At 43.6% G+C, this 25,069-nt stretch overlaps 1 protein-coding gene across 3 annotated transcripts in view; it reads right to left on the reverse strand.

Moving 5' to 3' along the window:
- RNF145 (ring finger protein 145) overlaps positions 1-25,069 on the reverse strand; it is a 300,893-nt gene that overhangs the window by 252,657 nt on the left and 23,167 nt on the right. For all 3 annotated transcript variants that reach the window (XM_069199658.1, XM_069199659.1, XM_069199660.1), the window contains exon 2: positions 13,152-13,370. In XM_069199658.1, coding sequence (XP_069055759.1) covers positions 13,152-13,335 — 184 coding nt within the window. In that variant the 5' untranslated portion in view covers positions 13,336-13,370. The remainder of the gene's footprint in view (positions 1-13,151; positions 13,371-25,069) is intronic.

Raw genomic sequence — 25,069 nt, forward strand, 5'->3', positions numbered from 1 at the left:
TTCCTTTGTGCCTTTGTTGTAGGTTTCTTCTGAAAAGTGACACCCAAGGCTACCTCACCAACCTGCTCAAACTTTGTGACAAAAACCTTGGCTGGATCAGTCTTAATGGAATAAGCAAATAGATAGAGCAGCCCAGAAGTCTGTTTAGTGTAACAATGGAGTAGAAACCTCTAGCTAGTGTGTCAATATTTCTCTACTGGGTTTCCACACCAGTTGCAACAATGAACATTATGCGCTCCTTTGTTGGGTTATCTGTAGGAAACTGGCCCTTGTTGCAGTCAACCAGATATTGATGCTGACTTGACTGAGCGCGTGCTGGGATCCTGCTAACCAGACGCCCAGCACCAGTGTTCTTTTCCTAACAATATACCATTGTTTCCACAATTGGCACACAAATAAGTCCCTTGTAAAAGGTACCAGTGGTACCAAGGACCATGTGGCCAGGGAGGCTCCCTAGGGGCTGCAGCTTGTGTTGTGCCACCCCAGGGGGCCCCTCACCAAACACATGCACACTGCCACTGCAGACTGTGTTGCTGGGGAGAAAAAGGCAAAGTTGACATGGTATCCCCCCTCAGGGTGCCATGCCCACAAAACACTGCCGTTGGCATGGGTAAGTCACCCCTCTAGCAGGCCTTACAGACCTAAGGCAGGGTGCACTATACCACAGGTGAGGGCATAGCTGCGTAAGCAATATGCCCCTACAGTGTCTAAGTCCATTCTTAGACATTGTATGTACAGTGTGGCCATATTAAGTATATATGGTCTGGGAGTTTGACATGTCAAACTCCATAGTTCCATAATCGCTTCACTGAATACTGGGAAGTTTGGTATCAGACTTCCCAGCACAATAAACCCATACTGATGCCAGGGCTGGATTTATTCTAAAAAACACACAGAGGGCATCTTAGAGATGTCCCCTGTATTTACCCAATCCTCTAGTGTAGGACTCTAGTGTAGTCTGTGCCAGCCTACCACAAGCAGACATGTTTCTGACCCCATGGGGTGAGGGCCTTTGTGAGGCCAGAAACAAATCCTGCTCTGGGTGGAGGTGTTCACACCCCCACACCCCAACCCCCTTGCAGGAACTGTAACACCTGGCAGTGAGTCTCAAAGGCTCAGGCCTCATGTTACAGTGCCCTAGGGCACTCCAGCTAGTGGAGATGCACGCCCCCACAGAAAGCCCCACTTCTGGCGGGAAGTTTGGCGGGAAACTTAGGAAAAACAAGGAAAAGTGACCACTTCAGCTGGGGCCACCCCTAAGGTGTCCAGAGCTGAAGTGACCCCTCCCTGCAGAATCCTCCATCTTGGTTTGGAGGGCAGGGACCAATAGGGTTAGGAATGTGCCACCTCCTCCAAGGGAGTGGGTACAGGAAGGGTGTAGCCACCCTCAGGGACAGTAGCCATTGGCTACTGCCCTCTGACCCCTGTAAAGCCCCTAAAATTAGTATTTAAGGGCTTCCCTGAACCCAGCTCACCAGAATCCTGGGAACCTCAAGAAGAAAGGAGGACTGCATAGCTGAAACCCCCAGCAGAGAAGAAGGAAGACGACAACTGATTTGGTCCCAGCCATACCGGCCTGTCTCCTGCTTCAAAGACCCTGCACAAGAACAGCGACGCATCCAGTGGGACCAGCGACCTCTGCCAAGCTCCAGTAGCCTGCCCTGCACCCAAAAAGACCAAGAACTCTTGTGGATAGCGGCACTATCCAAGAAGAAACAACAAGCAAGTACTTCAGCCTCAATTTAAATGCGAGAGTCCTGACCACTCTGCACCCGAAGCCCACAGCCTGTGTCCAGGTGGTCAAACCAACCAGACAGGATCTCCCGGCGGTTCCAAGTAAGTGCCCACCCTGGGTTGACTTCTCCACCCCTCTACACCTCCACCTGCAGAGAGAATCCCGAGGACCGCCCTGACCGCAAAAGCTCTGGACGAAGCGATCAGACTCCTAAAGACACTGCACCTGCAGCCCCAGGCCCTGGAGAACCAGGCCTCCAGTGCAACTACATTCAGCAGGCGGCCCGCCTCCCTGTCTAGCCTGTGGTTTACCCAAGTAGATCCCCTGGACCTCGCCTGCAGCATTTGAGTGACCCAGGTGTACCCTCATAGAGAATCACTGGAGACCCAACGCTTTGTTTGCCCCCCCTGCACCTGGCCACCCCAGTGCTGCTGAGGGTGTATGTTTGGTGCGTACTTGTGGTACCCTCCCCCACTCCCAAATGCTCCTCTAAACTCCCCAGGTCTGCGTTCCGAAGACGCGGGTACTTATATGCCTGCAGATCCAAAACAGAATGCCCCCAGTCTCCATAGATGCCCATGTTAAATTTGCCTCAACTTTGACCTCTGCACCAGGCCGGCCCTGTGTTGCTGGTGGTGGGTGTTTGGGGTTAACTTGAACCCCGAACTGTGGACTTCCTAAAACCCGGAGAATAGAACTGTAAGTTTTGTACCTACCTGCAAATCGATCTAACTTTTCTTCCACCAGGAACTGTTTCTGAAATTGCAGTGTCAACTTTTAAAACATATTGCCAATATTTAAAAAACTGTATAACTCATCAATTTCAAACAAAGTGCTATCGATATATGTGTGAAATACAAATCCATTGAAGTACTTACATGCAACTTGGATCTTGTGGTTCTAGAAATAAATTAAAAAATATATTTTTGCTATATAAACACCATTGGTCTGCAGTTAAGTCACTGAGTGTGTGCTTCTTCTATGGTCTGTGTGTGTGCGTAACAAATGCTTTGCACTACTCTCTGATAAGCCGAACTGCTCGACCACACTACCACAAAAGAATGCATTAGTATTATCTACTTTAGCCTCTGTTAAGCCTCTGAGGAACCCCTGGACTCTATTCACACTATATCTCACTTTTATATAGTATATACAGACCCAGCTTCCTACAGTATCCATCACCAACTCCTCTTGCCAGGTTCGGGATTAGAAACCTTCCTTTGAGACTGCCCGAAAGGGCTGCCTTGAGTCTGCTCCAAAGATGAGAGCTGGCAATCGGCTCAGAAGTGTACCTGGAGGTCTCCTTGTATGAAGGAAGTACAAGAGACATGGGGCTGTAAAGAAACCAGGGTAGACAAGCAAGAGTGACATCTGTACGCTTGGGAAGAGTCTGCACTGATCTACAAGGGTGAGAACTAGTAGTCCTCGAGGTGCCTCCAAAGTTCTAAAGTGGACCCAACGAAAGGGACATCATTCTGGCCTGCAGGAAGCCCTGTGAGTATCCATATTACAAAAGAGGCTCTTGCTCGCTAGCAGCATTTTGAGGACAAAGGAGGGGCTGCTTGGCCCAAAACAAACTAACGACTGGACCTCGGCTGCAGCTCCAACATGATGGCAGCTCCCATGTTCTGAATGCAGCATGGGGGGATAAGTTTAAAAGCCTGAGCAGACAAGCGTTGCTGGTGAGGACACTGTGCACTGTTGGATGCCTTTTAGAGACTGTGGAGGGTCTGCCTGCCCCCTATAGCTGTGGCCTGGATCGTAGCCACAGCCCCTGCAAACAGCCAGCCCCGATGGCCTGGGTGCTATGGGGAGGCCACATGGCATACAACCAGGATTGCAGACCAGCTCCCTGTGCTGCTGGAATGTGAAAGGGGGAGAACTGGGCGTGATGATCAGTGGGAGCAGCCAGGGTTGAGCAGGAGGTGGATTGTCCCATCTGGACCTCCAGGACCCAGGTGGGTCATACTGGGACCTTCAGTGAAAGGCCATGGACGGAAGAAAATGCCCTGCTGTGGCTGCATCAGTGCCCTAGACCAAGGAGAACAGAACAGACCACTGGCCCTCCACTGGTGCCTTGATTCCCTGACACTTGGCAGCCACTCCGTCAGGTAAGCCCCTGGAGACAAGAGTTGAGAGGGGAGTGGGTTAAGGGGAGGAAGGGAGGCAGGGGGTCGTTCAGTTGGCAGTAAGGAAAATCACAATCCCAAGGTGCTCTCTTAGGGTGTAGTGTGGTCAAGCAGCCTTAGGCTTACCAGAGAGGAGTGTTAGATATATACCATAGGCACACAGTCAAGAAATGAGACAACTCAATAAGGAGATCCACACCAATTTACAAAAATAACAATTATATTTATGTATATTTAGGCACCAGATTCAATACTATCAGGTAAATATGTTTTACAAAGGAAATACTTTCAGGTTTCAAAAGTCGACACAGTGCATTTTTCACATGCCGCAGTGTTATCCTATTGAGGAAAAACTAGTACTTCATACATGTACTGCACAGCGACATACAGGACCACTCTCCTGGAAATAAGGCAGGTATGGGGAAAGGGGCAAAGACCAAGGCAGCACCAACAGGACGCCTCGGTTAGCACTGGGGAGGCCAGGTGCAGAGGTGCTTTTCAGGTTGGGTGCAAAAACGTTAGTTTAAGGGGATTGGTCTGGTTAAGAAGAGGCTGCAGGTTTGGGCTGGAAGGCCAGTCGGGTTGAACCAGCAAGTGGGTTCATCTCTCCTGATACTCAGGGACATGGGGACACCTTAGCTTCTCTTTGCCACGCGTCAGGGGTGTAGAGGTGCCAGGTTTTCGTCTCCGGTATCTTGCAAACAGAGGCTGTAGACACCGTTGGTGAGTCCACACTGGGCAAATCCAAGATGGGCTTTATCTCTGGAGGGGAGCAGGGAAGACCACGCTAGCACAGCTGGTCCACTTCTGCTCGGACTAGGTGGCACAGGTGCTTTCTGGTGTCAGGTTTTCAGCGGTCCTCAGAACACGCAGTTCTCCTGGGGTGCCTGCAAGATGCAGGGAAGCAGCTCTGCTGCTCCACGGGAGATCCTGGGTCTTTGTTGAAGGCAGGCAGTCCTTCCAGCCTTTTGAAGCCACAACACCTTGTAGGACAGGAGTACTTCGGCACAATTTGAGGGGAGCAGCAGACAGACTGGCAGGTCTGGTGCCAAGTCTTTGCTTTAACGGCTCTTGGGTGTCCTCCTTCATAGGTCAGCAGGAATCCGATTTCCAGGTGCCAGGGGCTCCCCTAAGAACTGAGTTTAGGGGCGTTTAGGTAGGTGCACGATAGTAGCCAATGGGCTTCTTACTCTTGGGGTCACTGTGCCCCGCTATATAACCAATTTCTTTGGGAAGTGGGCATAACCCTGTTCCAGACTTCCTAATTCTGTCAACACCAAGATGGCAAATTTCTAAATGTGTTCACATCAGGCAGCTCACTTTAGGGATGGGAATGACCTGAGGGGTGGACACCCCTCTTTGAATACTAAATTTCCTGCCTGTCCGGTGCCAAATATGCCCTGGGTCAGGGAAGTCTGCACCTCCCTTCTGAGGGAGCCATATCTGCATAGCCAGGGCGGTGGGCTTCTTTGAAGCCCCCCTGCCTTGGGATGCAGATTTGCATGTCATCCTGTTCAGAGGGTTGTGTTAACACCCCTGCCAGAGCAGGATTTGTTCTTCTCTGCCCGACTGCAAAGGCTATCACTCTTGGGTGTCCGAAACCTGTCTGTTGGTGTCAGGCTACATAAAACTAGTCAGCCAGCACATGGGTAAAGGATAGGTTTTCAGGGAGCACCTCTAAGGTTCCCTCTGGGTGCGTGTATTAATAAATCTATCACTGACATCGGTGAGGGTTTTTCAATACAAGATGTTTGATACCAAACATCCCTATTTTCAGTGAAACCATCATGTAGCTGGGGAACTCTTACTGCACATGTACTTAAAATGGCTTCCCTGTTCACTCACTGTGTCTGAAAATCGACAAAGACATAGCAGGGGCATATCTGCTCTTGCAGATATATCCTCACATGTAATATAATGCACCCTGCCTTAGGGCTGTAAGGCCTGCTGCAGGGGTGACTTACAAATGTTGCATGCAGTGTTAGGAGACAGGGGGGCACAGTTAGGTTTTCACTTTTTGGGGCACCTTGTCACACAGACTGCAGTGGCAGTCTGTATGAGTTTGGTGCTGGGTCCCTTAGAGTGGCACAAGTTATGCTGCAGCTCTTAGGGACCCCTCTTTATTACCTATGCCCTAGGTACAAGAGATACCAATTATAAGGGACTTGACGAAAGGTGCTAAAGGCCTTGTCACTTGGGGATCAAGTGACCAGAGGTCTTGTTTTTTGGAAGAAGGAGCACTGGCACTGGGGACTTGGTTAGTAGCAGGAACCCAAGCACATCAGTCAAAGTTGCATCAGAAACCAGGCAAAAAGTGGCACGGCTTCTGCGAACAGAACCCAGTTTCATACACGGCACTACAACACACTTGACTCTTCTGACCAGGAACGTTTGAGGTCTTAATAATTATCGCAAGATTAGAGATGTACTCACATAATAAGATAGGCACCATATAGACGTTGCTCTACTGCAGGAGATGTATAGAGGTCAAGGGCAAATTCCATCTAGTTGGCAAGTGGTGCACCCACACAGCGATTACGACCGATTCCCAATATTCGAGAGGCAGCACAGTGCTGGTTAAACTCCTTTTTGAACAAAATGACTCCCAGGTCAAGTACATCTTGCTACAAACTTCGATCTGTAGTCACCACATACCAATTCTCAATACTTGTGGCCCCAATACTGACAAGACATACTATCTGGAGCGGTATGGCTGAAGTGCACTTCCATGGCCCTCAAGACCATATTGTGGGGAGGTGAATTTAACCTGGTCCTTGACAAACAGGTGGACTGCTCAAACCCCAGCCATCGCACATGCCAGTTATCATGGCCGATGGTGGCCCAACTGGCACATGGCTCCTGCAACACTCTACTGACAGGTTAAGAAATCCACATACCCACTGAGCATGCATCCTGGGCATGACTAGAAAACTGGCTAGGCATAAACGAGACATGTACACGGGCGAAACAGGTAGTTCACCGCCACTGCACTCTTGTCAGATCACGCTCCAGTCAAACTTGTTGTGGGCTTCCCAAGCCCAGCACACCAGCCATTCACCTGGCACCTATCCCCAATGGCACTCCTGGATAATGCCTTTAAAGAGTAGATTTGGACTGAAACTCTTAATTTCTTTCAAACTAAGGGTTGGGTGACCGGGTGAGAACTATGTTGGAGTCCTGTGCACATGGCATCTGGCTAGTCAAAAAGCACAGGGTCAGGAAGGCCCTACTTAGTCAGCTTGACACATTAGAAAAGCACCTGGGACATATCAACCTTGCACAGTAACGGAACAAATTCCTAACTCAAGCAGACCAGGAACAGAAACATGCGCACAAGAATTTCTGTGCCAGAGCATATGGGGAAGCAGAGCGGCCCAGTAGAACACTAGCAACGATGCTGTGCTGTCACACTCCCCAGTGATCACCCACTTCAAAGCGATAATGGGCTGGCCCTGTATGAGACAGAGGACATCCTAGCAGAGTTTGTGAATTTCTTCTTCGTTCTCTCCACGTCACGTTCTAACAACTCTCCCAGCGATTCACTTGCCTGCTTTGACTGCATCTTCTTGGTGTGTCTCGAAGGCCCAAGACAACAACTCCTGGAGGTGCCCCTTATCCTGGGTGAAATCACCTCTACCATCTCAGACTCAAAACTTACAAGGCCGCTGGTAGTGATAGATTCCTTGCAGAATTCTATAAAGTATACTCAGCTAAACTAGTGCCCCAGAGCTTAAAAGTATACAAATGAGGCACGAAAGACAGGTGCACTCCCCCTCACCAAAGATACCCTTATAACACTGTAAAAACCCAGCAAGCCTGCAAATTACTGCTACTCCTACTACCCTTTGTCTTTCATAAACATTGATGCCAAGATCTTGGAAAAGGTCCAGACAAATAGACTAATGCTCTTACTCTCAGACCTCATTCTCCCAGATCATGTAGGATTTATCCCCGGCAGATCCACTGCTCATTATCTCTGCACCCTCGTCGCCCTAATGCACCAGATGAGCCCTCACCTTATAGTGGTGGAAGTCTTCCTGGATGCCAAAAAGGGCTTAGACTCTCTAGAATGTTTTTTTATTTTTGCCGTTCTAGAAAGAATCGAGTTCCCAGGAAGTTACACCCACTGGATTAAATTACCATACACTGCCCCACCTGCCACAGTGCGGTTAAATGGCTCCATACCGAGGGCAGTGGCCCCCCACAGGGTTACCCTTTCTCCCCACTGCTCTACGCTATTACCAGAGAACCACCACATGGCACGACAACTATATGCATGACGAAGACTCCACTTTACGCCCGGTAACTCATCTGCTTATATGGAGACAACAACCCTATACCTGAGAGACCTAGCCAAGAATTTAAGCCCAGTAATCAGGGCATTCATGTTCTTTTATGCACTGTATTAACTGGAATAAAACAACAGTCTTACTGCTCACTCCCTGCCCTCTGAACGTGGTTCTAGAATTCCAAAACCTCTGGTGCACCACGACACTGAAATACCTGGGCGCCTGGGTTAGAGGCGACACGAGAAAAAAAAAAAAAAAAAACACACCCACAGAAAACTACGGGATGGCTATTTCTAAAATAAAAGACCAGGTGGGGTTTGCGCCCCTCTCACTACTGGGGCATCTGGCGCTGATGAAGATGATTATTTAATCTAGGAGACTGTTCAAACAGATGGGAACATTGTATAAGTAGTACAAACATTTGTTCAATACACTGCACTCACATATCACATCACTGGCAAGGGTGGGTAAGCAACCATTGATTAAATGGGAAGTACTTATTCTACCTTATGCATGAGGGGGGCCTTACGGCGCTGGATGCTGAACTACACTATGCTTGCGCCCAGGCCCGTTATTGGGTGCTCCTGTTGCCCATATGCTCCAAACGGTGATTAAGCATGATACTGTGCAACCTCCACCTCGAGTGTTTGGCACCCGACATGTGGACACAATGAGACTGGCACAGGGGGAACACCCAAGCAGCTTGGGTCATGATTTGTGAAAAATACTTTGCATCCCCAGTTTTCACGCCAGCACCAGCAACTTACACATCACTCACTGATACACATTACCCAGGAACCCCTCACCCACGCAGACTACAAGGATTTGTGGCTTGAGGACAATGGGACACATTTACCAAGACGGGCAATTTGTTCAGTTCGACACTGAGGCTGTGGCAGGAGAAGCCACTGCTGGGCCATTTCATCTACCGTCACCTTAAAGTTCTCTGCAAGACTCAATCCTTAATTCCCTCAGTCACCACAAATGTGCGGTGTGCTTAACGCTCCGATTGCATGCCCCTCCATCGAGCACCTGGTGCCTGTCCTATACAACTAAATGCAGACGGAGACCTCTCAGATAGCACATCAAGCTCAGCTGGGCTAGGAGGAGGACGTAGGTGGGGCACTCACTGATAGAGAAGTATTGTTGCGAACAGACAGGCAGGTTCTCACCTAACTTCAGATTACGCTTCTTATATATTTTAAATTTCTACATTCCTTATATCATACAACTCTAGGCCTCCAAAACTCCGACTGTGCCCAGAATCCAGATGCCTACAGTGCAAAGTACCAGATGCAGACTCCTTACACTTAGCGTGGGGCTGTACACCAATAAACAAGCACTGGGTTGCAATTTTTGATGCTCTCTCCACTATTGTTGGTACCAACTTGGCACCGACTCAGAAACTGGCTCTTTTGGGGTATACAGAAGATATCCCACAAACTATATGAAAATTTACCAACATTACATCACTCTTGGCTAAGAGGAGGGTAGGTTGTGCTAGGGAAAGGGATGCTGCCCCAGGCGTTAAGCAATACTTATTGAGCATGGAGTACTGTCGGGAACGATTAAAGTTATCTTACTGAACACTACTGCAAATCTGAAAACCACACAACCACCACCACCTGCAAACTTACCTGACTGACATTGCTGCTCTGAGTATATAAAGTGGCCAGAGGTCAAAGCAGGAGGACATGGGTAGTCATTGGGAACCGAGTTAGACAACAACGACAGACTGATATGTCTATCTATTAGACCATCCTCCTGAGCTGTAAATGTGTGTTATCATGCAATTACCTGTATATCTTTGCCTATCTCCTCATGGCTATGTCCTGTCCCTCGATAACCTAATTCTGGCAAGAGGTGACAACGGACCAAGAGCACACCTTAGCCCAAGAGGATGGAGTGGAGCCTTCTCAGGTTGCCCGCCATCCCAAGGGTAAAATGAACAGGAGCCAGATTCCTGGCATTAGCCTTGGTCCTACTTAAGTGGACCCTGGCCATGCACTGGGGTTGCCCGGGGGCCCTGCCCATTGCAGGTGGAAAAGGGTGCATGAACGTTGGGATGTGGCAGAAGAGGAACAGAGAGGTCTGCAGCGTCGGCCAATTCCAGACAACGGTGTCCATTCTGGCAACCTTTGCGGGGAAGAGGGAGAAGTGAGAGAACCACCTGCACCTAGCAGGCTGGGAAATTGACAGCGTTATGAACTGAGGCTGTTAGTCATGCCCGAGATGCTGACTGAATACAATAGCAATGGGAGAACACACTGGATGAACCCGGAGTGTCTGAAGCTGACCAGTAGCTTCAAGTTGGATTGTAACTACGTGCCTGTTCTTGAATGTTACTGAAACTTTAATAAAGAAAGTCAAACAAAAATAACAAAATAAAGTGGACCCTGCTATGCATTTCCATGGACAGAGGCTACCTGGGAGTTTAAGCTTGTTCAAGTTATTTTACATACTGCCAATGGCCTCAAAACACTGAGGCGCTTAAAAGAAATCAGTTGACTGCCACAAGAAACTGGACTACAGTACACTAATTACAAGAAAGACAAGCTGAAGTGCCAGATGACAGTCACAGTAATGAAGTGACCGATATCAAAACTTACTACTTACCCATGGTGGGAACTTAACTGTACTGGGTTGATGAGTTTGTGGCTGGGCCCCCAAGTAAAATTCAAATGCCGCAAGACACACTGAGGCATAAGAAAGACGACTACACCAATGTCTCTATGACTGCTGTTGGCGCTGCCTCTGCTGACCCAGCATCTGTGACACTACAGACACTGATTGCACACATTCTGGTTGGGCTAGGGTTACTGTCCACTGATATTTTCCTTCAGAACATTTTGTTGCTGCTTCTAAACCATACGGAGCAGTATTACCTTCTGTGTAAATTGAAGGAAGAGTACTTGATATTTTTAAAAGACTGAGCACTGTCCGGATATTCAGTTATCAACTTTTGATAGTGGTTTTCTGAGTTCCAAGTTCCTAACCCCCACACCACCGCCCTAAGTAAGCCTCAGACTTGAATTACTCGCTCAGGTTCTTCTCCAGGGTTGGACCCCATATACTTCAAGACTTTGGTGGTGGGGGGGGGGGGGGGGGGGAGAGGAGGAGGAGGAGGAGGAGGAGGAGAAGAAGAGGAGGAGGAGAAGGAGAAGAAGAGGAGGAGGAGAAGAAGAGGAGGAGAAGAAGAGGAGGAGGAGGAGAAGAGGAGGAGGAGAAGAAGAAGAAGAGGAGAAGAAGAAGAAGAGGAGAAGAAGAAGAAGAGGAGGAGGAGAAGAGGAGGAGGAGAAGAAGAGGAGGAGGAGAAGAAGAGGAGGAGGAGGAGGAGAAGAAGAGGAGGAGGAGGAGGAGAAGAAGAGGAGGAGGAGAAGAAGAAGAGGAGAAGAAGAAGAAGAGGAGAAGAAGAAGAAGAGGAGAAGAAGAAGAAGAGGAGAAGAAGAAGAAGAGGAGAAGAAGAGGAGAAGAGGAGGAGGAGGAGAAGAGGAGGAGGAGGAGAAGAAGAGGAGGAGAAGAAGAGGAGGAGGAGAAGGAGGAGGAGGAGGAAGGGAGGAAGGGAGGAAGGGAGGAAGGGAGGAAGGGAGGAAGGGAGGAGGGAGGAGGAGGAAGGAGGAAGGAGGAAGGAGGAAGAAGGAAGAAGGAAGAAGGAAGAAGGAAGAAGGAAAAATGTTTATGGTTCTGAATATTGCTTGGATTCATACATGAACATTTTTCCAGTTCCACATTTAGTTCTATCCTTATCTGGTGATAGATGCTGAAGATCGGGGTAATGATCACCTCTGGCTCTGGGACGCCTTCAACTGAATATCTGCATTCTAGTTCTATTGTTATAGATGGAGATACCCAGGAACTCCGAGTCAATAGAAGTATATGGGTATAGAAGGACAAGAATGCAGGACAGGTGGTTGGGATCAGAAGCAGTAAATGCATTTCAAACATGCGTGAGGCAAGCCCAGAGACGAGCCTACACAAGGCTGACCACAGGTTGTTGAAGAGATTCTTTGTAGAGAGGAAGAGGGCCTACCCAGAGAACAATACTTCCTGAAAATCCTCAGATGATAAAGTACAAGTAAGATTTGGCAAGAACTGCATAAACAGGTGACAGGGGCTACCAAGGATACATAAAGCTGGTAATTGCTGTTTTGAAGCAGGGATGAGGTACTTTGTAAACTAAATTACGTTGAAATGAGACCTTTAAATCTACATAAAAGATCTGTAATGCAAAACAATGTCATTTGTTTTTCACAATAGAGATAGTTGAAACGGCAACGTGACTATCTGTTTAATGCTTCTTAAACAAAACCCAGGACTTGAAAGATCTTGGCTGGAGCTAGGGAACTCTGGGACATTATACTTGCTCCGTTGTGGGTCAGAATTTATTCATTCCTCTATCAACTACGTGGTGAGGAACCATTCCTCTCCAGTAATAACTGTTCATTAAGAGAGCAAGTTTTCGTCGGTTCCTATACCTGCTTTCTAAGAGCAGAGCCTGCCCACTTTGTTTATCAGAATTTCTAGCCATTCAGCTATTGCTACATCTCCTCTGTCAGGACCCAGTTTTTATGCCTTGAAAATCCAACTTCTTAAAAAATCCAACTATCTTCACTGATAAATCTGCATTATTGCGATCCAGCCTTCACCCCATCACACATTATTTATATGGAGCCATCAGTGTCTAATCTACACCCAATCTAATAGAAGGGACAGAATTTGGTGCTATTGCTCTTCTAAAGGATAGACAGTATTTATCTCGTTTCTTTGTTTTTATGTTTAAAAGGGCATAGTTCATGCCACTAAAAGGACAGTTTAAACAGCGGACAATCTTCACCCCCTTTACTAAAACTTAATAGGTTTAGTAATATTATCCATCTCCATCATGCTAGGCAGAATTGCAACTTCACTTCAGATGTAGCACTAGAACAATTTACCTGTTAAAGAAGAGTGGGTACTGGAAAAACGTGCGGACATAAAAACAAGCTTTCAACTACGTACCCACATAGTGCATGTTGAGGGCCAGATATTTGGATTGGAAGAGAGGGTTGTTAGTGAGGCTGCTTCTCTGAATGTGGTGGAAGAAGGAACTCACATCCCAGCGGTATAGTACGTCCAAAAGCATGATACTGGGAACCCGCAAGGCCACGTTCAACATGGCCTCCAACTTCTCCTTAGCAGCCATTTTGCTTTCCTTCCTGTGATCCCACAGCAGACTTTCTAGAAAAAGTAACACAAAAAAACAATTAGCATAACTATGGTGGACAGAAATATGCAACATTACTGTACGGGTATGAGCAAAAAAGGTACAGCACTAAAGAGCAGGATGGAGGTGAGAGGAAGACACCAGTACTGCAAAGGTCACATTAAACCGGATCTGTATGTCATAGGCATTTAGATTGCAGGATTGTTGCAGTATAAATGATATCAAGAAGGCAGGCGATCGTCACTATATGAAGCAAAGGATGCAATAAGTTCAGGAGTAAAGGTAAGGATGAAGGAGCAGGAGTAAAGGTAAGGATGAAGGAGCCCATCTCCACATGGGAAAGTCGAAAAGGAAAACTATTAGAAGGGTTTGTTTCAGGTGCACAGGACTTCACCAGAATGGAAAGACCGCTCCCTCACCTTGCAAGCCATTTATGGATTGAGATAACCCTTCTAAAAGGCCACGTTTTCCAAAAGAACTACAACACCCCAACGCTTTTCCCTACCCCTTCATTGTTGCTTTGCTGAAGGAACAGTTTTCCTTGGAGAAGGAACACACAGACCCAAATCTCCATTTGGAGGAGGGCAGGCTCCACTCCAGAAAGGCCAGGATTTGTGTCCAGCATACATATTGTAGGTTGACCACAAAACATATATGAAACTTTTCATGCAAAGGCCCTCCCCCCTAAATTGCAAATTGTGCCTGACGAGGTCCAAGACATAATCTGAGCCAAAAGAAACTTCAGTAAATCTCAGAAGAGCAATTCAAGTCTCCATAGTATGCACACATAAAAAAATATTTACCAGCGAAGAATTTAATTTGGGTGTCTAGGCACCATTGATACAGATCACCAGTACAAGCAAAATATTTAAGCGACTATTAGGACTTTCTTTGCTCAACTGAAAATGTAACATATTCTCAATATTTTCCCCAGTGTACAAACATTGCAAAATAGCTGAATCCAGGGGAAATCAAAGTTACACTATTAGGATAAGGTGTCGGAGCTGGGACCCACAGACCCAGCTTCAAATCCCTGCCATTACATTAGCAAACTAAGGTGTTTGGCTTTTGTGCATTATAATTAGGTTGGTTTGTAGTCGGTAACAAAGTAGGTGCATCTGGCATAGCCCTAAGCCACGGTACTCCTACAACAAGGTGCACTCTACTAAACTAAGGTACAAAAGCACAGCTTTTAAAAAAAAGAAGTGATCCTGGCTACTTGGCTTCTCCCACAGGAATGTAGTTTCTAGTGGCATCCTAAAATGGAAAGTTTTCTTGCTGAATCTAAGGCCCTTATATCCCCTGTTCTAATATATTTCTGACCAAACAAACTGCCATTCATGGGGTAGAAGCTGAATCGTCTGGAGCGGTTCTACATAAAAATCTAAAGACCCATCTACATTATCTACATTGAACTATTACATACACAAAACAATCTTCTTTGTACCAGCAGAATGACGCTCACAAATTAATTTAACCTCTTAGCTGCTGGGCCGTTTCCCCCCCAGTGCTGAGCCCTTTTTTGGCTATTTGGGGTAGTTTGCGCTTAGGCCTTCATAACTTTTTGTCCACATAAGCTATCCACACCAAATTTGCGTCCTTTTTTCCCCAACGTCCTAGGGATTCTAATGGTACCCAGAGTTTGTGGTTTACCCTGGAGGAGACCAAGAAATTAGGCAAAATACAGTGAAAATGTTGTATTAAAAAAAATGGGGAAAAAGGGCTGCCGAAGAAGGCTTGTGTTTTTTTCCCTGAAAATGGCATCAACAAAGAGTTTCTGGTGCTAAAATCACCATCTTCCCACCTTTCAGGAACGGGCAGACTTCAATCAGAAAACCACATTTTTCAACACAAAATTGGCATTTTACTGGAACATACCCCATTTTTACTATTTTTGGTGTTTTCAGCCTCCTTCCAGTTAGTGACAGGAATGGGTGTGAAACCAATGCTGGATCCCGGACAGCTAAACATTTCTGAAAACTAGACAACATTCTGAATTCAGCAAGGGGTCATTTGTGTAGATCCTACAAGGTTTTCCTACAGAAAATAACAGCTGAAATATAAAAATATTGAAATTGAGCTGAAAACAACAGCCATTTTTCTTTATGTTTTACTCTGTAACTTTTTCCTGCGATTTCAGATTTTTGAAAGCAATATACCATTATGTCTGCTGGACTCTTCTGGTTGCAGGGATATAAAGGGCTTGTAGGTTCATCAAGAACCCTAGGTACCCAGAGCCAATAAATGAGCTGCACCCTGCGCTTGGTTTTCATTCTATACTGGATATACAGCAATTCATTTGCTGAAATATAAAGAGTGAAAAATAGGTATCAAGAAAACCTTTGCATTTCCAAAATGGGATCAAGATAAGGTTTTCAGGAGCAGTGGTTATTTGCACATCTCTGAATTCCGGGGTGCCCATACTAACATGTGAATAGCAGGGCATTTCTCAGACGTCTTTTTTACACACTCTTATATTTGGAAGGAAAAAATGTAGAGAAAGATAAGGGGCAATAACACTTGTTCTGCTGTTCTGTGTTCCCCCAAGTCTCCCGATAAAAATGATACCTCACTTGTGTGGGTAGGCCTAGCGCCCGCGACAGGAAATGCCCCAAAACACAACATGGACACATCCCATTTTTTGACAGAAAACAGAGCTGTTTTTTGCAAAGTGCCTACCTGTAGATTTTGGCCTCTGGCTCAGCCGGCACCTAGGGCAACCTACCAAACCTGTGCATTTTTTAAAACTAGAAACCCAGGGGAATCCAAGATGTGGTGACTTGTGGGGCTCGGAACAGGTTCTGTTACCCAGAATCCTTTGCAAACATCAAAATTTGGCCCAAAAAAAAAAACACCTTTTCCTCTCATATCGGTGACAGAAAGTTCTGGAATCTCAGAGGAGCCACAAATTTCATTCCACCCAGCATTCCCCCAAGTCTCCCGATAAAAATGGTACCTCACTTGTGTGGGTAGGCCTGGTGCCCCCGACAGGAATAGATCACACAACGGTCAATGTTGGTCCTTACATGAGGCAGCTGTTGACCGTGGGGTCATCCATTCCTGACGCAGGCACTAGGTGTAGGCACTCAAGTGGGGTAGTGTTTTTATCAGGACAGGTGAGGAATCACTGGATAGTAGAAATTTTGTGGATCCCAGCATATTCCTGTAGTTTGTGTGACAGAAATGCAAGAAAAATAGAGTTTTTATTCAACATTTCAGCTTTGCAGGGTATTCTGGGTAAGAAAACTTTGGGGAATCCACACAAGTCACACCTCTGTGGACTCCCCCGAAGGTCTAGTTTCCAGAAATGTTTGGGTTTAGTGTGTTTCTCTATATGGCCGCCGAACCCAGGACCAAAAACACAGGTGCCTGCCTTACAAAACCAGTTTGTTTTGCAATAGATAATTTTGATGTCTCCACAATACGATTTGGGCGGTGCAATTTGGGGCTGAACTAAATTGGGGGGTCTCTCTCTCCCTCCCCCTCTCCCCCCCTCTCTCCCCCTCTCTCAGAGTCTGCGCCACTGTCCTATCCCTCAGATGCTTTCTCAGTCTCTGATCCTATGTCAGAACTGTCCTCTATAACCCGAGTGACGGCAGCAGTCATCCATCAAGATGCCATCTCTGCTATTGGCTAAACTGTTGCTCTAAAACACTGGCCTACGTAGACAGTCACAAAATCAATGGTGTGTGTGAGATACGTGAAACAGTAGAGGCCACCTTACCTGCGCTTCTTCCCTCAATCAGCACGTTCTTTCAAGACACTCAAAAAACACCTTGTCACATACCATTCGTCACAGTCTTTTAGAACCTCCTGCGCCCAGTCCAACAATCATTATTGGTGCTCCCACTCCCTCCTCCTCGGATTCCCTCATTACCACCCAGCAAAAGTGCCCTTCATCTCTCCATAGCCGCCCTCCACCCCGCACATACATTTCATTTGTATTATAGCGCAGGTAATGGCTGACTTTACTAATGTACTCAGCTATTTACATAAAATACAGATTTGCTCTTTGCAGTAGGCATATAAACCTTCTGCGCTTCTTTATGGCACTAAAACTGCCACTAGACAAGTCTGACCCTTTTGTAGCAGAAACATAATCACAATACTTATTAGACTTTTTTATTGCTGCCTAAAAGCTACAGTTGCAAAGCGTCAGTTGAAGTATGTGCATTGCTTTGAAGACGCAAGCTGCAATTGCAAGACAACTGGTGGCAAATCTATATATAGATATATATATGTATATATATATCACTTTTATATGTGGGTCTGGTTTTCCTGGGGGACGATCGCAGCCCCCGGGAAACCCTACAACAACTAAAAAAAAATATTGCCCCCACAAGGGGTCGCCCTGCCCACGGGCTACCCCCTGTCCATTTATTTTCTTCTTGTTTTGTTTACAAAAAAAAGATTTGCCCCCGGGGCGAGGGAGGGGGGGGGCGGCCCGTTTTCCGAGGGGGCCGACCCCCCCCCCCCAAGTGAAATCCCTGGCGTCTAGTGGTGTGCTGCGATCGGGGGCCAGGAAACACTTTTAGGAAGGCCTCGTAACAAAGGGGAGACTCTCCCCTTTCTTACGAGGCCTTCCCGAACGTGGGGGAAGGCAGTTTTCCCCATCGAAGCAGGAAGCGGCCAGAAATCAACATTGTGGCGCGCTGACATCACAAAGGGGCGGGTGGGGGGAGACACGGAAGAGCTTCAGTGTCTCCCAGGGACCAAAAAAAAATCCTCGGGTGCGTCCCCTCCCTGGTGTCGGCCACTGGTCGTGACCCGCACCAGGGAGGTAGTGCGGGCGTCGGCCAGTGGCCGACGCCCGCATTGAAAGGGTTAAAGCATTTCTTCTGCCTCACACTTCACTAGTAGAGATATGAAAGCCCATCACACAAAAACTTGCCAAATATTGTCAAAGGTTTGATGATGGGTGCACAGGTAATGATGAATTTGCCAACATGTTCACATTTCTGCAATAACACAACATACAATGAAAGGAAAAGTATATTTGGATGCAACTGTAAGTTCCTCTACACGTCCCTCTTCTTTTTCCCCCTGCATTACAGTGTCCCATTTTACTGTACACCATTTTGGTTAATTTTGTGATCACAACCCACAGAAAAGGTGAAGTCAAAACCCTCAGTAAGCATAAATATAATAAACAGGAGTCAACTAAAACTAGACAACCTCTACTGTTCTTCAGAGTAAAAAAATTACCATCTACTTGTGAAACTCAGTTTACTTCTGCTAGAAACCTTACACTGACAACTCTAGTTAGCAGAAGAATTCAACAACTACCTGCAGTGTAAGGGATCATCTACTCTATTATACCAGTGACACACTCTTGTCCACATTTTCTCTCAATATCATGAAGTTGGATTCCTGTTTATGTCTTAATGACCTATTGTACAATACAACAGGCTTGTAAGTTAACAGGAGTGTGGAATTTAATAAAATATCTACTTGTACAAGGGATGGGATGCTCCAGAAATCTATTTGTTCCGTACAAAACAAACAAAAATCCACTTGTCTCCTTTCATGCCATGCGACGAGGTACTGGCAGCATTCTCATTATATAAAAGCTCTGATAATAGACTACAAGATTATGCCAGGGCTCACATGCTACAATGAGCATTCTAGTAAGGTTCTAATATTTCAACCTTTCGGCAATTCTACATACGAGGCTAGAAGTAAGCGGTATACCCAGTTCCCTAGATTAGGTACACGTTAAAAAAACAGATATTTAAAGCTAATCATCAGCCCTTTTATTGGATTGGGCCTCTAATATATCTTCATGTTGCCCATGATGGTTTTACACGGATTCACAATTTTGTTACTTTTTCAAATTGTACATGCATCACACGTGTTTTTTGAATGAGGATTACTAGAAATCCTACTTAAAGTTGCCAACACTTTTTAACAAAAGTCTTTTTTGAGATGCAATGTTTTTGCACGCTTTATTTTGAAACCAAACAATCACCAATCTTGCTTCCAGGATTCCGCATGCATTTGCATTTAATCAGGAAGAATTCTGCGTGCACTGTTAAATTTGGCAAACAGGTATACTTGTTTGTACTAGGACCACTGTCATTACACAAATACAGAGTTCACAGTATTTATTTTGAGTGCTCTCCTTAGAACTGAAGGCTTTGTAATGATAATCATATCCATGAAAAGAAAAAAAAAAAATGTTACAGGGACGTTAAAGTTAGGTTCACATTTACCCTCACAAAACCATAAAGACTGAGCCGTTATAGTTATGTGGAGAAACTAAAACTCATTGCCCAAAGGTACTTAACAGCACAAGTTAGATCCTTAAGGTAAGTATAACTATAACTGCTAAATTTGTATAGCTTTGTGTGGGTAAAACGTTAACCTAAATATGACATCCCGGTAACCATTGTTTTTTTTCAGTAAAAATTATATAAAATAATAATAATAATAAACCAAAGGATTTTACCGCACTCTACGCGGTATAAGTAGCATGTATTTTATTGCAGTAACAACCACCAACGCGTTTCAACTCACCAAGGAGTCTTGGTCACGGTGAGTCCCTTTTTACCTTTTCTTTTTATATACTCAATATCCCTTCCTCATGTACAATGCATTCTGGATATCGTAGTTTATAAAAATTCAAATTAAAGGTAAAATTCCCATTTCAAAATACATGACTTGTTTCTCTTTTTCAACATCCCTCCAATCCTTTCCAACTGTCAATTTAACACTGCTTTATTTTCTATTGTTATTTCTAATATTACACTGGTTCTACTACACAATTGAAGGTATTATTTGTTAGTAATTTGCTCAATAAAGTAAGGGCTATTTTGTATTTTGTACTGCATCTATTATTAGGCTAGAGTCATACATTCTCAATCTACTGCTTATTTCCTAATATACTCATTAGTTTTCAAAACATTACCTACCATCTTCTTATTTTCATTATTGTGATTACAAATTCTGCCCTTCATGATTTCATTACTATCATTATAGTATACCTTAACATGTTTTAAATCACTAATTTATAGATGAACATGTAATTCTTTGTCCATGTTCAATCCATACGGCATTTTAGTACGAAGCTGAATAATATATCTGCTCTCCAGTTGTCGGAGTTTCCGGATTCTGTCACCACCTCTCTCACTCTTTTTCATTTGTGCTATTCCCACAAACCTTAATGATCTCCAATCATTTGTATGAGTCCTAGAGAAGTGTTTTGCCATTGTGTAACTCATGTCTTGATTTGTAATGGCTCTAGTATGCTCTAAAATCCTTTTCTTAAGCGGACATATTGTGCTCCCAATATATCTTAATCCACATTCACACTCAAGCATATACACCACATATTGGCTATCACAAGTAATTCTCTGTGAGATGTGTGTGACCTTCCCTTTATGAGCCATAAATGTTTTTGTATTCCTTGCAATTTGACACACTTTGCATTTATTGCATTTATAGAAGCCCACTACCTCAATCTTCAGCCAATTTTTTGGTATCGGTGCTACATAATCGCTATTCACCAATATGTCTTTCAATGATCGTGACTTTCTATATGTTATTTGTGGTTTGGAGCCTATTCTTTTTACCAAGTCTTGATCACTTCTCAATATTTTCCAATGTTTTCTGAATATCGTTTCTATGTTCTTACTTTCCTTACTGAAAGTGAGAATTAGATGAGGGCACCCCTCCTCCTTGTCATTTCCTCTTTTCACACCTTTGTCTATCAGAGTGTCCTGCCGCGGTATCTTCCTAGCTCTTTTCTCGCTACAATCAATGTTTGCTTTTAGGTACCCTCGATGCATAAACCGCTCTCGTACCTTACTGAATTGTTTTTCCATTTCTTTATCATTGGAGCAGTTTCGTCTAGTTCTTAAAAATTCTCCAAAAAGGAATGCTCTTTAATAATGGTTTCGGATGGAAGCTGCTTCCATGCAGAACACTATTTGTAGATGTTGCTTTTCTAAACATAGTTGTATTTATCTGATCATTTTCTATGTACACTCTAATATCTAGAAAATCAATTTGTTTATCATTGATGTCATATGTAAAACTTAGACCACAATTATTTTTATTTAGAATTTTAAAATATACATCAAATTCCTCCTTGGTACCATCCCAGATTAGAAACAAATCATCTATATAACGTAGCCATAATACCACTTTGTCAAGATGTTCTGAATATTCATCTTGCCATGCTATTTCTCTCTCCCACCAGCCCAAGGTTAAATTAGCATAGCTTGGAGAGAGAGAAATACCCATGGCAGTTCCTCGCACCTGTTTGTATACCTTTTTGTCAAATGTAAAGATGTTATTATTTAAACACAATTTTACCATCTCCACAAGCATTTCCGAATGTCTTTTCTCTTCACTCTTCCTTTGTTGTAAGAAAACATTCAATGCATTTAGTCCTACTTCATGTCTAATTGATGTATACAGAGATACTGCATCCACCGTCACTATATTGTAACTTGCCTGCCATTCAATACAATCTATCACTCTCAAGAAATCACCTGTATCCTTGATATAGGCACTGACAGAGGAAACCAATATAGCAATGTAATAATCAACATATTTTGATATATTTTCAAACAAAGATCCACACCCTGAAATAATCGGTCTCACCGGAGGCTTATTAAGTGTTTTGTGAATCTTTGGAAGAAAATATATAGTAGACAAGACTGGATGGTTCGGTTCAAATATTTAAATTCTTCTTCATTAATCAACAATTCATTCCGCCATTCTTCCAATTTCTTTGTGATTTCCTCCTGTATTTGATTTGAAGAAAATTAAGGTCATTCCTTAATTTCTCATAACTCTCTATTTAATTGTCTCATTGCTTCATTTACATAGTCATTCCGATTAAGAATCACAATAGTACCTCCCTTGTCCCCAGGTTTGATAATAATATTGTCATTATCCGCAAGCCGTTGTAAGGCTTTTCGTTCAGTCATAGTTAGATTCTCTCTTCTTCCAGTAGGTTTAGCATATTCCAATTTCTCCAAGTCATTAATGACCATCTCATAAAATAAGTCTACTTTATTCCCTGGTGTTAAAATAGGACAGAATTTAGAGGTCGATTTAAAATGACTATATTTATGATCATTTGTTTGAATCCCCATTGTTTCTAATATTTGGGTAGATGTAATCTCATCATCTTCCAAGTTATTCATTAAATCATAGCATACTTTAATGTCTTGTATTTGATCGATCATCAGACCTGTATCTTTCTGTATGTTTTGTATGTCTATAGATCGTGATTGATGTTTACTGAAATGTTTTGCCAATTTGATTTTTCGAATAAACTTATACGTGTCTATCTTAGTCTCTACTCTATCAAAGTGATGTTCAGGACAGAAAGATAGGCCTTTATTCAGTACATGTTCCTCTTCCTTTGTTAATGTATAATCAGAAAGATTTATTACCAGCTTTTCTTCTAATTTTTCTATATCTTCTATTGTAGTTTTCGCTGTCTGTTGCGTAGAGGATATTTTTTTCTTTCCTTTTCCTCTTCTGATTTTCCTATGCTTGATTGTATATTTCTTGCCTGGCATCTGCCTACACTGCATCCTCGGCCCCTGCCTTTTGACATTCGTTGATCTATGCATATGATTTGCATTTCTTCCAGTAATGTTGTTCTAGTTCTTACATTCTCGGGCTATTCGCCTTCACTGATTTCAATATCTGATTCACTGATTGTGTCTGACATCACTGACACTTTTGATTTGACATCTTTGGAATGTTGTTGTTTAATTCGTTCAAATCTCCTAGCAAATGTCAGCACTGTCCCATTTTTATAATCCAATTCATCTCGATAAAATTTCCTCTGTTTTTGCATTTCTATCTCAGATTCATATTTATTAAGTCTGTCCTCCATTCTTTTCCTATATCTGTTGAGTTCTTCCTGATTACCCATATTTTTAATTTTTTCTTCCATTATTTGTGCTTCCTTGGTAGCTTCTGCCACCTCAATTTTGGCATATTTAATCAAGATCAACATCATGTTACGTGAACAGGTCATATTGTTTTCTCCCCATTCTGATAATAACTCAGGTTTAATATCGAAATAGTTAGGAAGTGTGAAGATCCGCAATCCTCTTGGAACCCTCCCAACCTATATATTTTTCAAGAGTTATTATTTCCCAGCTTTTATTTATCTCCTTCCGATATAGCTTTTCTAGTTGGAAAAATGTATTTTGTATTGAGGTGACATTCTCTGTTAATTTCACAGTCTCATCTGATGTTTGAGCTCCTTGCATAGTTGAAAATAAAGTCTCTGCTTTAAGTGCACGTTTTGCTGCTCTTGCTTCCATTTTACTTATTATGCCAAAAACAAAAATGGGAGAAAGAAAAGAAAAAAGGGGGATAAACAATGGGAAATTTTAAAAAAATAAACTTGAACTCTTTAAGTTGTTACAATCTGCTCCATTTTATCTTGCAACATCTTGACAAAGTGGTGTTATGGCTACGTTATACAGATGATTCGTTTCTAATCTGGGACGGCACCAAGGAGAAATTTGATATATATTTTAAAAATCTAAATGAAAATGATTGTGGTCTAAGTTTTACATAAGACATCAATGATAAACAAATTTGCTGTTCTTCTAAGTCATTTGTGGGTATTGTCCCATAATTTATCCCACTGTTGGGTCCATAAGTAAAATTGCCCAGTGACTCTCCAAAATTTTTCAAACTTGTGTGGCACTCTGAGAGTATGTAGTTATAAACCTCTACTGCTGTTGTTTGGAATGTTTAGTAACTTGGTTACCACCATGCATTAGTTGTTCTCTTGATGATTGTTTCAAACGTTTCTTCGCTACAGCTAAACATTTGTTCGGGTATTGTCTTGCCAGGAATCTCTCCTCCGATAATTTTAAGTGCTCCTCACACTCTTTTGGTTCTGAATACCATAAGGAATATTCCACATCGTTCGTGGTGGGTGAAAACTATTAGCATGTAGTATAGAATGCGTGGCTATTATTTTTCTATGTAATGAGGTTTGAATTGTCCCCTCTTTGACATAAATTTCTGTATCAAGGAAAGTCACACGTTTTGCACTGATGTCATAGGTGAAATTCAATTTTGCTACATTAGAATTCAAAATCTTAAAATATTCATCAAATTCTAGCTCAGTGCCATCCAAGATCAGAAAAAGGTCATCAATGAACCTCAGCCAGATCACTACTTTTTGTTGATAAGTCTCATTCTCTTCTGCCCAAGCTATTCGCTGTTCAAACCAACCCATTGTCAAATTAGCAAAGTTTGGGGAGAAAGAAAAACCCATTGCCGTGCCCTTTATTTGCAGGTATAGTTGTTGATTAAACAGGAAATAATTATTCGTTAAACAAATGTTGATCATTTCCAACAGCATCTCATTATGTTGATAAAAACGTATATTCCTTTGGTCAAGGAAAAATTTGCATGCCTGGATCCCTACATGATGTTCAATATTTGTGTAGAGTGAGACCACATCTATCGTTACTAATTTGTAGGTATCCTGCCAGGGTATGCCTTCCAGTTGCAACAATAGGTCTCCTGTATCACGCAAATAGGAGTTCAAATTATATATATATATATATATATATATATATATATATATATATTTTTTTTTTTTTTATTATTACATTAAGTATTTTTTTATTACATAAAGTAATACACAATAACCTTAAGTTAATTACCTTAAGTTATTAAAATCACTGCTGCGCACGACCTTCAGCTGTGCGTGGCGGGG

The sequence above is a fragment of the Pleurodeles waltl genome, chromosome 7, assembly GCF_031143425.1.
Source record: "Pleurodeles waltl isolate 20211129_DDA chromosome 7, aPleWal1.hap1.20221129, whole genome shotgun sequence".
NCBI lineage: Eukaryota > Metazoa > Chordata > Amphibia > Caudata > Salamandridae > Pleurodeles > Pleurodeles waltl.